Consider the following 13300-nt stretch of genomic DNA (forward strand, 5'->3'; position numbering starts at 1 on the left):
AACTGAGCTATACCCCCAGCCCCTATTGGTTTTATTAGTACAGTCAAACATCCATTATCTAAGAATCTGAGATATAAATTATCTAAAATCTAAGACTTCTGAGCACTGACATAAAGCCAGAAGTGGAAATTCCACACAACCCCACAGGACAAGTATAGGTAAAGCACACATGCACTAAAAATATTGTATAAAATTACCTTCAGGCTATGTGTATAAGATGTATATGAAATATCAGTGAATTTCGGGTAAAGACTTAGGTCCCTTCCCAAAATACCTAATTATGTATATGCAAATATTTAAAACGTGAAAAAAATCTGAAATTCGAAACACTTCTGGTCCCAAGAATTTCAGCTAATAAACCATACCTCACATCAGATTAAACACACAAAGGGTGGTCAAGGATCTCTCTGTGTGTGGTGTGTGAGTGTGAGAGAGACAGTATAAAATAGATTAAGAAAACTGAAAAGTCTATTTGCATAATACTGGGGTAGGAGAAGCCCTAAAAACAATCCTCTCAGAAACAGTAAAGGAAAATACAAACAGACTATATTATATAACAATATAACGGCTGGGGGTGCTTCACTAGCATGTGTGAACTCCTAAATTCAATTGCCAGCATCACAACTAAAATAAGTAAATAAATGGAGATCCTATAAAATATGAAATTTTCCATGATGTAGTCAAAAAAGTCATATTATACTGTGATAACTACTAATTTATAAACTGGTAAGAAAAAAAATAATCAGTTCAGTGAAAAAAACTAGGTAAAAGGGCTAATCAACTGGTAATTTCTAGCAGGGAAAATGCAAACAGTTAGTAAACATATAAAAATATGCTCAGGGAAATGCAAAGTGTTAATAATATATATATTTTTTGCTTATCCTGATATCCAATAAAATTGATTTGTCTCAGTTGATAAGTCTGTGTAGAAGTGGGCATTCTCATCAAGACTAACACCATCACGCAGGCTGGGGCTGGGACTCGTGGCAAAGTACTTGCCTAGCATGTGTGAGGCACTGGGTTTGATCCTCAGCACCACATAAAAGTAAATAAAATAAAGGCATGCTGTCCATACATGACTACAAAATAAATAAATAAATAATTTAAAAAGACTAAAGATGGTAAATAATCTGGCAATATCTATGAAAATAAAAACATGAATACTCTTTAATGCAGCAATCATATTTTTAGGAACCCATCCTATAAAAAAAAGGTGGTGGTGGGGGCACGGGGCTGGGAGTGTAGCTCAGTGGTAGAGTGTGTGTTTGGCATGGTTAAGGCCCTGGGTTCAATTCCCAATATCAAAAGTAAATAAGTAAATAAATTAATAAATTAAGATACAACCATATACGGTTATGTTACACCATTATTTGAGGGGGAAAAGAGATTCAAAAATGTAACCTTGGCATCTCAGCATCTGAATATTCTCAGATCCACGTAGAATACCATGCAACTCTTAAAATTACTTAGATTTGTAATACTGCCCAGGACACATCAACTGAAATGTGAAGGTACATGGTACTGTGTAGAATATAATTCCAAATTTATAAAAAATATAAAAATGAGCCCTACTGGTACATTTATATGATATATGAGTAAAGGGAAAGATAAAGAAAAATACACATACTGTTAACATTGATTACCTTATAGGATGATGACAAAATAAGGAAAAGGATTACTATTTTTCTTCACATATCTTCAGTTCATCATTAGTATTCCCACATAATTACTTCATAATTAAGAAAAATCATATTATTATTATTATTATCATTATTTTGGTACTGGAGATTGAACTCAGGGGTACTCTACTGAGTCACATCCCAGCCCTATTCTGTATTTTATTTAGAGACAGGGCTGGGGATATAACTCAGTTGGTAGAGTGCTTGCCTTGCATGCACAAGGCCCTGGGTTCGATCCCCAGCACCACATTAAAAAAAAAAAGAAAAGAAAGAAAGAAGAGGTATTTAGAGATAGGAGACAGGGTCTCACTGAGTTGCTTAGTGTCTTGCTTTTGCTGAGGCTGGCTTTGAACTCTCCATCCTCCTGCCTCAGCCTCCCAAGCTGCTGGGATTACAGTTATGAGCCACCACACCCAGTGAAAAAAATCAAATTATTAAATCATCAATCTAATTGTTTTTAAATTTCAAATAGTTTTAAAATTTCAATTTAGACTTCAAATTCTATGTATTACTACTTTCTGATACTCTAGAGTTTTGCTTTAAATATTACTTTATGCAAAAATGTTTTCACGTTTTCTTTTTCAAACAATGAAATCATTAAAAGTTACGTTCATATTCCATTTCAACCTATTCTCTACAACTTATATTTCAAGTCCAGCTTATTTCTACTTCAAATTGTAGTCTGAAACTAGGGTCTAGAGATAAAAGCTCAGTGATAAAGTACTCCCTAGCATGTACAAGGCCCTGGATTTGAGTCACAGCATGGAGGGGAAAAAAGTTCTGAAAATATATTAAGGAAAAATGTCAAAGCAACATAAAGGTCCTGAAGAAACATGATCAATGATTAAAAATCAAACAACAGACTCTTCTAAATAATAACATATTTATTTAGCACTTCATAAACTCTTACATATAAAAATATTCAACAGTACCTGGAGTAAAGATAGATCAAAATATGCATGTGAACACAGTTGTGCATTTTAAGTTGAGGTTACATTTTTCTTATTGTTTTTTTATTTACTGTTGTTTATATTTGAAAACACCCAGCAAGTAAATTTTAAGTCATTCTAAAAATTCTCAATCTGAGGTAAATATCTCCTAGAATAAAAATTTCAATCCTACTAGACAATTTCAGCAAGTATCTTAATTATTTTTACAGAGAAGACATTAACGTCTCTCCCACACAAAGCTAAATATTTCTAGTGAATCTGTACTCCCCAGTTTGATTCCCCAAAACATCTTCCTGAGTTTAAAGAGCATTCTTGATCCTAATTTTTCCTTTATTAGCTAACAACTCCTATCTTATCCTTAGCATGCATGATGCAGCTAACAACCCTACACTGTATACACTTTAAACGACTCCTCACATGAGAAGTACAGTAGTAGGCTTTTGCCTGATGGACTTTGCTGAATCAGGTAAAGACATTTACAAATGTTCTTCCCAACTCTGAATTGTACACTTCTGCATTAAAAAATCTTTTAAGTTTTCATGGTAAGTTTTATTCACAAGTCTTTTGTTGTAAGTTGTCCTTCATTAGTTTTCAGTTAGCACTGTTACTGCATACCTATCTGGTTAACTTCATCTTTTATTATCAACCAAATATCTATTTATGTTTAGCCCAATGAAGATTCTGGAAAATAGACCAAAGCTTAGTGGTAGCTTGTTTCAGATGAGGTAATAAAGCGAGACCCCAGCTTGGAAAGGCTGAATCAAGACTTGATAAAAGGGAGCAGAACTTTCTAACTTCTTCAGAATAAGGCATCATGCAGACGGCTTCTTATTTTGCCTTGAGTAGTGTGAATTCTCAGATTATCAGATACTATACCAAAAGGCAGCATAAAAATAAACTCCAAAAGGAGAACCCATACATTCACCAATACTTGGAGTTTGCTATGCAGTTATTCTTTCTGAACACTCCGGTTGCATATAAAATATTTCTTTCAAAGGACTTGTTTTTAAATTTTTTTCTGAACTTCATTTTACTCTTCCAAAAAGAGAACACTGAATCTTCTGAGGGGGGGACAAAAAGATTATCTTTGATCATGCATGATTTGATTCCAGAATGTAGGAAAAAAAGTAAAGAGACTTGATTGCAATGACTCTGTGGGGAACAATGAATGTACACAAAACAACTGGGTTCTTTATAAAACAGTAATTTCTCCTCTATAGACTCCCCCTTTCATATAGAAATGGCTGTAGTTTCCAATCATGGCAAGGGCTGGACTGTCTTTCTTCCACCAAATGCTCTGCTAGCTGACAGAGACCATGGAGCTGTGAAGATAGAAATGGAAGGGAAGGCTGGTAAAGGAGTGACGTAAGGCAACGGGGTCTTCGTTTATAACATAAGAATTAACAGCCTATACTGTCCCACAGAGAAAAGCAAATACCCACAATAGGGCCAATAAGCTTTCACTCCCACTATTACAATATTTTTTGGAAGTCAAAGGTTTTCAGACAGAAAAATGTCAAAGACTTCAAAATGCCATTACGAGGCTCCTTCCAGCAGAACTTCTCCAACAAAGAAATATGTTGGAGAAGCAGAGATGCCCAGGTAAACACCTGCCCTACTGTCATTTACAGAGAGGCTCATGCTTACCTCTATTATCAAGGCTAAATATATATATATATATATATATATACGTGATATATATATATCATGTATATATATATATTATTATTATGACAGACTAAAAATCCTAAGGGTTTAAGGGAGTCATATCAAAACGAATCTGTAAAATGGGGATCAGGAACCAGAGAGGCAGATGTAGGCCTTTAGGCTTAGACCAGGACTGGGGATACACATCAGCGGTATAGCATTTGCCTCGCATATATGAGGCCCTGGGTTCAATCCTCAGCACAGCCAAAAAAGTAAAAAAAAATGTACAATTACAGGCTATATATTTAATGTTAAACCTGTAAATTTAAACTACGAAAGAAATATATAAAGAAGAGATCATGCTTCCTGGAGTGAAAGGATACCAAGAGGACTAATTTTTACATTAAGGGTCAAATGAAAGGCCAGTGGTCGTGACAGTTGTAGGAGCTAAGGTGGGTCTGTTCAGTAATTGCTTAGGAATTCCATGGGAACTGGCCCCCTCTATGAAGGCCAGGGATTCAGTATCACAGACTGCATCTTAGCTCCCAAGAACATATACCTCCAGCTCCCATTCTTCCCTTTCAGCAGTAGCTACAGAACACTTGCTGAGCAGCTGTGAAACATTAGAATGCTAAGAACAATACAGAGGGCAGCACAGGTACACACAAGTGATGTTAGGACGTGACGTGGATGTGCACATGCAAGTTACAAGCCAATTCCAGCAGAGTCTGCACAAGACAAGCCACCACACTGCTCACTTCAGCTGGGACAATGTGAGAATCAGTGGGTGGTACGGGCTATCATGGAAGCAAATGCCCTTAATTAGAAACAAATTCTAAGTGTTTTCAAAGACCTCTTTCTTTTTAAGATATCTTCCACGGATGCTTATTTGGTGTTACATGATAAACACAGTATAAATTGTGTAAGTCATCCTAAAAATAATGGCTTTAACTTTTTTAGAATGAGAAATAAATGCATATGGGTCATTCTCTGCCACTGTTCACGAAGTACATCAACAATGTCTTTCATTAACAAAGTTTGTGTGTGGCCTATAGAATCGTGATGTGTCTCCTCTGTATCAGTCAGGCCTCAGAACTCAACTTTTTAGGAAGAAGATCTGATGACCCCACTCCCCCTCATGCTGGGAATCTAACCCAAGGCCTTGCAAATGTAGACAGGCACTCTGCCTCTAAGCTACACCCCCAGCCCCACATCTGATGTTTTAATTTCAGTGAAAGTCTTCATTTTTTTTGGTACCGGGAGTTGAACTCAGGGGCCCTTGACTACTGAGCCACATCCCCAGCCCTATTTTGTTGCCCAGCGCCTCGCCATTGCTGAGGCTGGCTTTGAACTCGGGATCCTCCTTGTCTCAGCCTCCCAAGCCACTGGGATTACAGGCGTGGGCCACCACACCCGGTTGAAAGTCTTCATTTCGATGCCTTTCTCTTAATTGTTCAAAATGGGAAAAGCCAAGGTTGAGAAAGTTTTTCATTATCCTTTTATTCATTAATTTATATATTCAGTAAAACACAGACTGCTTTCAGGTTTGTTCAAATTTCTGTGACAGAAAAATCAGGCCCACAGGTCACAGCTAAAATTCAGAGATTTTTTGAACTGAGGTTCAAAGATTGTACCAAATAAATGGAGTTTATTAGCACTCATTTCTGACTTTCCCACTACGGGAAGGCCAGTTGACCAACCAGTCTCAGAATAGCATGGTTTAACGGGACCCTGAAACACTACTATATATGATGGAGCTAGGTCTAGGAAGGGGACACTGGTGTAAGAATGTCACTGCCTTAATTTCCCATGAATCTTAACATCATTTATTCTTACTCTAAAATTTAAATAAATACATAAATAAATAAATAACATCAGCTGGCTGTGGTGACAGGGGTTTGTAGTTCCAGCTACTCAGGAGGCTAAGAAGGGAGGACCCCCTGGATGCACAAGTTGGAGACCAGCCTGGGCAACACAGCAAGACCTCATCTCGAAAAATTGATAAATAAAACAAAAATATCTCTGAAAATGTAACAGGAATGAAGATCTTTAATCAGTTAAATAATATCCCACTTTGTTTTAGTTACTGAGTTCTTGGTAACAAGTGCTAATTTGTTTTCCTATCTAGACTCATCATTCATTTGCCCACCTATCAGCCCAGCTCTTAACAATCTCCTTGAATATCAATCTGTTCAAAATGAGAATACGAACCAGTTAACCCCATGTCACAGTCAAGGTACTTTTCAGGATGCTCTTACCTTCTCTCAGTTGTGCTTGGAGGACCTCATCAGAGGGTGTTCTGCAAGTTCTGTGACTGTGGCTGAGCCAAGAATGACCTTTGAGTTCTTATGAGATGACTGTCGAAGTCAAATTAAGTGTCAAGCACTTATTCAGTCAAGATGGAAACACTAAGTTGCTGCAGGAGCTTTGAGGTATGAGTTAGTTGGTTTCCATTCTTGTCCATGGTAGGTGCAGGAGGTAGCTGAGCCATCAGTGAGTAACTTTGAAATGGTCAGCTGCTATTATTATTATTATTATGTATCAAGGATTGAACCCAGAGGCATTTTACCACTGAGCCATATCCCCAGCAGTTTTTAAAATATTTTATTTAGAGATAGGGTCTCAGCTGAGTTGCTTAGTGCCTCACTACATTGCTGTGGCTGGCTTTGAATTCACAATCCTCCTGCCTCAGTCTCCTGAACTGCCAGGATTGCAGGTGCACACCATTGAGCCCAGCAAACAGTCAACTCCTTAAGGGGAGCAGCTTACCAGACAAGTGAAAAATCAGACAAGAAACCATCACCAGCAGTTGTCTGATGTTCTGCCAAATGCAATGACAGGCAAGACACATTCTGATGCCAATGGTTTCCTGTAATGTGTCATGTTCTGATTGGTGTCAATTCTAAAATTTTGAAAGGTTTTGTGATAAAATTGTGATTAAATTGCTAGATTTGGAAGATAGGCTTAAGAAAAAAAAATCATAGGAGCTGGGCATAGTGGCACATGCCTATAATCCCAATGACTCAGGAGACCCTAAGCAACTTAGCAAGACTCTACCTCAAAATAAAAAATCAAAAAGGGCTGGGGATATGATTCAGTTGTTAAGCAACCCTGGGTTCAATTCCTGGTACCAAAAAAAAAAAAAAAAAAGGTGGGTGGGAGAAAGAAACATTCTGTGTTTAAAAGAAAAAGTAACTTTAAATGTGAAGATGCAGAGTGTATGAAGCCTTGGACTATCTGGACACACAGAGATTACCTATTATGTAGAGCTAAAGCCTGTATCTTAGAATCTATGGAAGAAATTCAATATCTCATACAATAACCTATTTAGGAACACCATGAAAACTCAGGGTTTGTCTTTTACCATTTATCTTTAGATAGGAAGTAACAAAAGCTATGACTTAGTTCTTCTTCCAAAGACGGACATTATGGAAGCAAGACAGACAAAGGCAGACACAAAAGCAAACTAGAATGACCTTGTAGTCCTTTCAGCAGGGAACACTGGGAAATCTCCTGCCTTCCTGTAAAATCACGTCTGTGGCTAGAGGGAAGACGGGTGACTGGGAAATAATGATTCTGGTTTTTTCAAGACTGAAGTGTGAAACTGGACACATTATTCCTTGTCTAGAGGCCACTTAATAAAAAAAATCATAAACAAAGAAGCAGGGATTTATTGGAGCAGGTTTTATGATAGAATTTTATGATTCTATGATAGAAATTTATGATAGAACTGAATTCTGAGAAGAAATCCACTCTTTCCAATGCCATGACACTCATGATCACAGAACATCAGACCTCAAGGTGCAGAAACAAGCCAACAAACAACCCTTCTGATCCTGGAAAAACAAGATTAGGGTAAACTGTACACATCAAAATTCAGAACCCACTAAATCTGATTTTATAAGACTATATTTTACATTTGAAAGATATCTAAAAACTCAAAAATAGTTTCCTAATATTCAAAGTTAAGGACAGTGACTCCTGATTGGGGAAAGATAACATTTTATTAGTCAAAGTCTAAAATATTGCTTATAATTTTATCTATGTCCCCCTCCCTTTAAATTTTAAATCATAATTAGTTTTAAGCTCACCTTAGGAATACCTTCTTCTTAAACACCTGTTCAATAGGGCCTTTGTGCTAACACATGAGAAGGGGAAGTCATGAATCTGCAAGATCTTTTGTTTTCCACGCTATCTTATCCTTTTTAATAGATTGGGTTATGTCAGGCCTTATTTGAAATAGCCCATGAGAGCAGTGATTTGAGCCTAGATTTGGAAGGTTCCAAGTAGGGAAGTGGCATGGTTAATGGGAGACTGATCAAAGAAAAGACATCATAGAACCTGGCACAGAGAGACACAAAAGCTTTTGTCTCTATAACACAGCCTCATGCACAGTGATTAAGTGAGAAGCCAAAGCACTGTTCAGGGGCTCATCAGACTCACGGAGATGGGGCTCCACCCATGACCCACCTGCTATGGCCCTGCATGTCCCCCAGCTCCTTTTGTAGCCTGGCGTTCTTCTCTTCCTCTTCCAGCAGCCTCCTCTTAACAGAGCGCAGTTCCTGCTGGGCCTCGCACTTGATGTCATTGGCCACAACCACTGCAGTCTGCAGGTCTGCCTGGAACCGCCTCCATTCCTCTGTCTCCTCCTGAAAATGCCAGAGCCCAAACCTGTGAGAAAGGCCTCCTGGGGCAAACACGCAGGCAGGGGCCTAGACTCACCATATCAATCCCAAGGAAGAACACAGGGAGGCCCTGCATTCATGTTGTCTCCCTACTAAGAAGAGGCACAGATGGAAATTCCTTCCTCAAGTCACAGAATTCTCCATCCTAAAACTGAACAATTGATTTCATTTTACTTCCTGCCAACAGGAAGGCTCAAGTTGTTGAAATGTTCGGTGAGAAAGCAGACTTAGAAAGGGCAACTGGTATTTTCCTAATGTTTCCAAACCCTGGGAACCATTTATAGTGAGACAGTGGAGAAGGTCCCTGTTCACAGCTGTAACCCACACTCACCTTTATCTGCTTTGTCAGGGTCTTCAGCTGCCGTTCCAAGTCTGACTTCTGTTCCTCCAATTTGATCACATTGCCTAGAAGCAAGTGATTGAGACAGGAGTTGAAAACGTTGTGAGAGAAAGTAAGCTGGGAAGCAGAGGGACAGCTCTGCTTATTGTCCTCAGAGGGACAATAAGGCAAGTCCATTCCTTCCACTATAAATTCAGTTTTTAGCACCCAGCGGATGGGGAGCTAGCAGCAGAAGGTTCTTCCAAGACAGGGATTGGGATAATTTGGGAAATAAGTAGTGGGGTTTTTTGTTTGTTTGTTTTTAGGATATACCACCAGAAGTACCACCATGTGGCACTATAAGAGAAGACCTCAATAGCTGTTCACACTTACACACTTGTGTTGAGCACTTCCCTGCTATTTGCACACAATTGTCCTGAATAGTCTTTATCACTGAAAGGTGGAGGGCTTTTGTATAATAGAGGATGTAACTGGTTATTACTCCTGTGAATCTGAAATGCATTTCTAGAGTAGCAGTTCTTAATCATAGTTAAACCTCAGAATCACATGCGGCACTTTTCAAAAGCACAGATTTGTAAGACACCAACTCTAGACCTATGGGCTCCAGAATCTCTGAGCACAGATAGAATCTGGGCCCAGGGATATTCTAACAGCTTGATCACCTCTCCCAAATTAAGAACAACTTTCCTCACTGGTTCTCCAAGTCTCCAATTTGCTCCATGAGGCTATCAGAGCCATTTAAGTGTTCTTATCATGTCAGTCACCAAGGTAAAGTTCCTGAATGGTTTCTCTCTTCTAGAGCAGCACTTGTCTATTAAGGATATGAATAAGAATCACTAGAGAAGGTTAAAGAACAAATCTTTATGGTCACATCCTATTCCAGCAGTGGAGCCTAAGAATCTGTGTTCGGGATCAATGCCTGAGTAAGAAAATCCTTCTTCACTTCTTTTTCTTGTTCTGCCTGTTTCTCTCAAGACTCTTATGGGAAAGAGTGATTAGGGCTGGAATTGAGTGTGCCTGGTTCTCCTAACAAAAATATATCTTAATAATACCTTAATATTCCTAACAGAAGTTTAAAAGCCCTTAAAAGTTGCTCTGTGTTATTTTTCAGTCTTGGATAGATTTTGATATAATCACTGGGGATGGGCCTGAAATCTGCTGTGGACACTAATTATACACTGGTTTTTTTGGTTGTGTCTGGACTGACTCTTAAGAATTTAAAGACAATACAACCATTTTCTCAATAGCAATATGCCACAAAAACAAAACCCAAACAAAACAGAACTCATCTCCTTTGACTTCACTTTTTTCAAGGGCAGTACTCTTTAGAAATAGTCTTTAATTGTATCCTAGTACCACCGTTGAGCCTGGGTGATACTGAGAGCCAAGACTCTACAGTTCGTCATGTCTAAGGAAGAATGGAACAGGTACTATCACACAGGCGCAGACCGCAGTCAATTCTCATTATTTGTGGTAGCTACATAAAGTTGCCAAGCTCACTCAACTAGCAAGGACTGAATCTCTGCTCATAGGGGAAAAACAGAGTTAGGTTCCTATAAGCCTCTGGTTAAAACATCTTTCATTAACTGAAACTCTGTTTGCATTACATAGGTTTGTCTGCCAAATGAATATGTTAAACGTGTTAGAAACATGCTCTTCCCTTTCTTTGTGACACGGGAAAGATATTTTTAAAATCTTCTGTAGCATGAAGAACCTTTCTGGCTCACAAGTTTAACTTCTCTCACACCTTCTGGGTGTGCAATGAGGACTGATCATTTTCCTGATCCTGAGCCATATAAAGTAAATTTCTTTGGTTTTTGACATTGCAATAATGCTGCCTGCTATACTTCCTTTTGGCCTCCATCTCACAAATCCATAAATTTATTCCTTTTCTATCTTCTCCATAGCGTCATCTTACACTATATGTGTTACTTTAGCACTTTCCAGAGCAGTCTTATGAGCAAATTGAAGAAGTTCTTCTTTCTTTCTCTGAGTGCACTGGGTTGTTGACTCATTAACATTGAACTCATGCCAGTGGCTCAAAACTCAGTCCTGAAACAAGTTTATGTGACACACATGACTCTCCATCAAGGTATATCACAGCTTTCTTTTCTTTTTGGTCCTGGGGATTGAATTCAGAGCACTCAACCACTGAGCCACATCCCCACCCCTATTTTTAATTTTATTTAGAGACAGGGTCTCACTGAGTTGATTAGCTCCCCACTTTTGTTGAGGCTGGCTTTGAACTTGAGATCTTCCTGCCTCGGCCTCCCGAGCTGCTGGGATTACAGGCGTGTGCCACATGCCCGACCCTATCACAGCTTTCTTATACTTAGGGTCAGCAGAAGGCACTTCAGTATTGCACTGTGGTAGAGGGGTGCACTTTAAACAGCAAAATCACCAAAAACAGGCACAAAAATGTTAAAAACATGGCATTAGTAGACTGTAAAAAGGACACTGGTATATAGTATCAGAACTGAGATAAGAAGACAGAGTTTTTTATCTCAGTTGGAAATGTAAGTGGTAGGATGACTCTAATTTTTCACTTCTCTGTGCATTTCCAAAAATAGCAACGAAAGCATCATGAGTACTGATTTGGGATTACAAATAAGTTTTAGTTAGTTAGAACACAGAATCTGTGAATAATGAGGATTAATCGTACATATTGGGGAACTTCTCAGATAACTAAGCTATTTTTAGTAATGTGTTAGTATTAAAAGCTCTGTACATAATTCTTTCGTTATAAAAGCAAAACACATTAGATGTGATAATTTTATAAGAATTATTTGAACAAAGCAGGTAATATTTAATCTTTTTAAAATATTTCCCTAGTCAAAGCAAACAATGAGCTTATAAATAAATCATATATTGATGTCTCTTTAGTAAGAAGTGCCAACATCTGTTATCTGATATCCTACTGTCAACGGGACACATGTTGGAATTGTTTTCTCCCTCAGACCAAAGGCACACATTGTTCACGCCACTCTGAACCTCTATCCATCAGATCCAAAGACAGCACATTGTCTGTACTTGATAAGTGTAGTAAACAGTTCATTTTGAATGACCCTCTCCTACACCAGGACTATCTGCAGGAAATTTCCATGTGAACAGTCACATCTAAACTCAAAACAGACTAAGTGGTAGTATATACCACATGTATCTGTCTCAAGACAGAGGCAGCAGCATGGCTCTGCCTCATGACACATACTAGTACCTAACATCTGAAATGTACATGCTCCTTCTTATAGTTGTCTTGTGCTACTGCTCATGGTTAATAATCTCTTCTGTCATTTACTTTCTGACTTAATTTAAGAGATTAATGATTATTTCTTAAGTGCCATTATTCTTTTTTTTAAAATATTTATTTATTTATTTTTTTAGTTCTCAGCAGACACAACATCTTTGGGTTTTTTTGTATGTAGTGCTGAGAATCGAACCCAGGCCGCATGCATGCCAGGCGAGCGCACTACCACTTGAGCCACATCCCCAGCCCAAGTGCCATTATTCTTGAGAGATTACAGAGTAGTCATAAAACTCTTCTTAGACCCCGCACACACACATTCTTAAAAACTGTTCCACAGTCACCTGCGAATACCAGTTTCTTTAGCATCCTACTCAGGCCCGTTCCACATTTCACCTGGACAAGACTTCACTTACTTTCCAGCTCACTAATGAGTTGATTATTGTGTAACTTGACAGCCCGGTGCTGTTCCACCTGATCTTCCAATTCGAATATAGTTTCTTTCATGTCTTTTATCTCTGCATCACTCTCTGATGCTTTCTCTTGCAGTTTTAGGCTGGTTCTGCTCAGCTGTTCTGCTTGATGATCACAGATCTCCTTCAGGTAAGAATAATCTTTTTCCATCTAGAACAGAGAAGGTTCCCCAGTTAGTGTAATGGCAAAGAAGTTCACCAAAAAGTAGCAGAAAGGCTGGCTGGTGCAACAGCAAAGGATGCTCTTGGCATGTAACGTTTCTTTTATTCTTAGTCTGAGAAACA

General features: G+C 38.5%; 1 protein-coding gene across 9 annotated transcripts in view; it reads right to left on the reverse strand.

Annotated features, from left to right (window-relative positions):
- Window positions 1-13300, reverse strand: part of Specc1 (sperm antigen with calponin homology and coiled-coil domains 1) — a 272253-nt gene that overhangs the window by 83973 nt on the left and 174980 nt on the right. For 8 of the 9 annotated variants that reach the window (XM_040269588.2, XM_078042956.1, XM_021720554.3 and 5 more), the window contains 3 exons: window positions 12959-13166; window positions 9293-9366; window positions 8747-8925 (listed from right to left, as the gene is read on the reverse strand). In XM_040269588.2, the coding sequence (XP_040125522.2) occupies window positions 8747-8925; window positions 9293-9366; window positions 12959-13166 (461 nt within the window). Of the gene's footprint in view, window positions 1-2543; window positions 3952-8746; window positions 8926-9292; window positions 9367-12958; window positions 13167-13300 lie in introns of those variants that run through there. The other variant, XM_021720558.3, reaches the window with a different exon arrangement.

The sequence above is a fragment of the Ictidomys tridecemlineatus genome, chromosome 3, assembly GCF_052094955.1.
Source record: "Ictidomys tridecemlineatus isolate mIctTri1 chromosome 3, mIctTri1.hap1, whole genome shotgun sequence".
Taxonomy (NCBI): Eukaryota; Metazoa; Chordata; class Mammalia; order Rodentia; family Sciuridae; genus Ictidomys; species Ictidomys tridecemlineatus.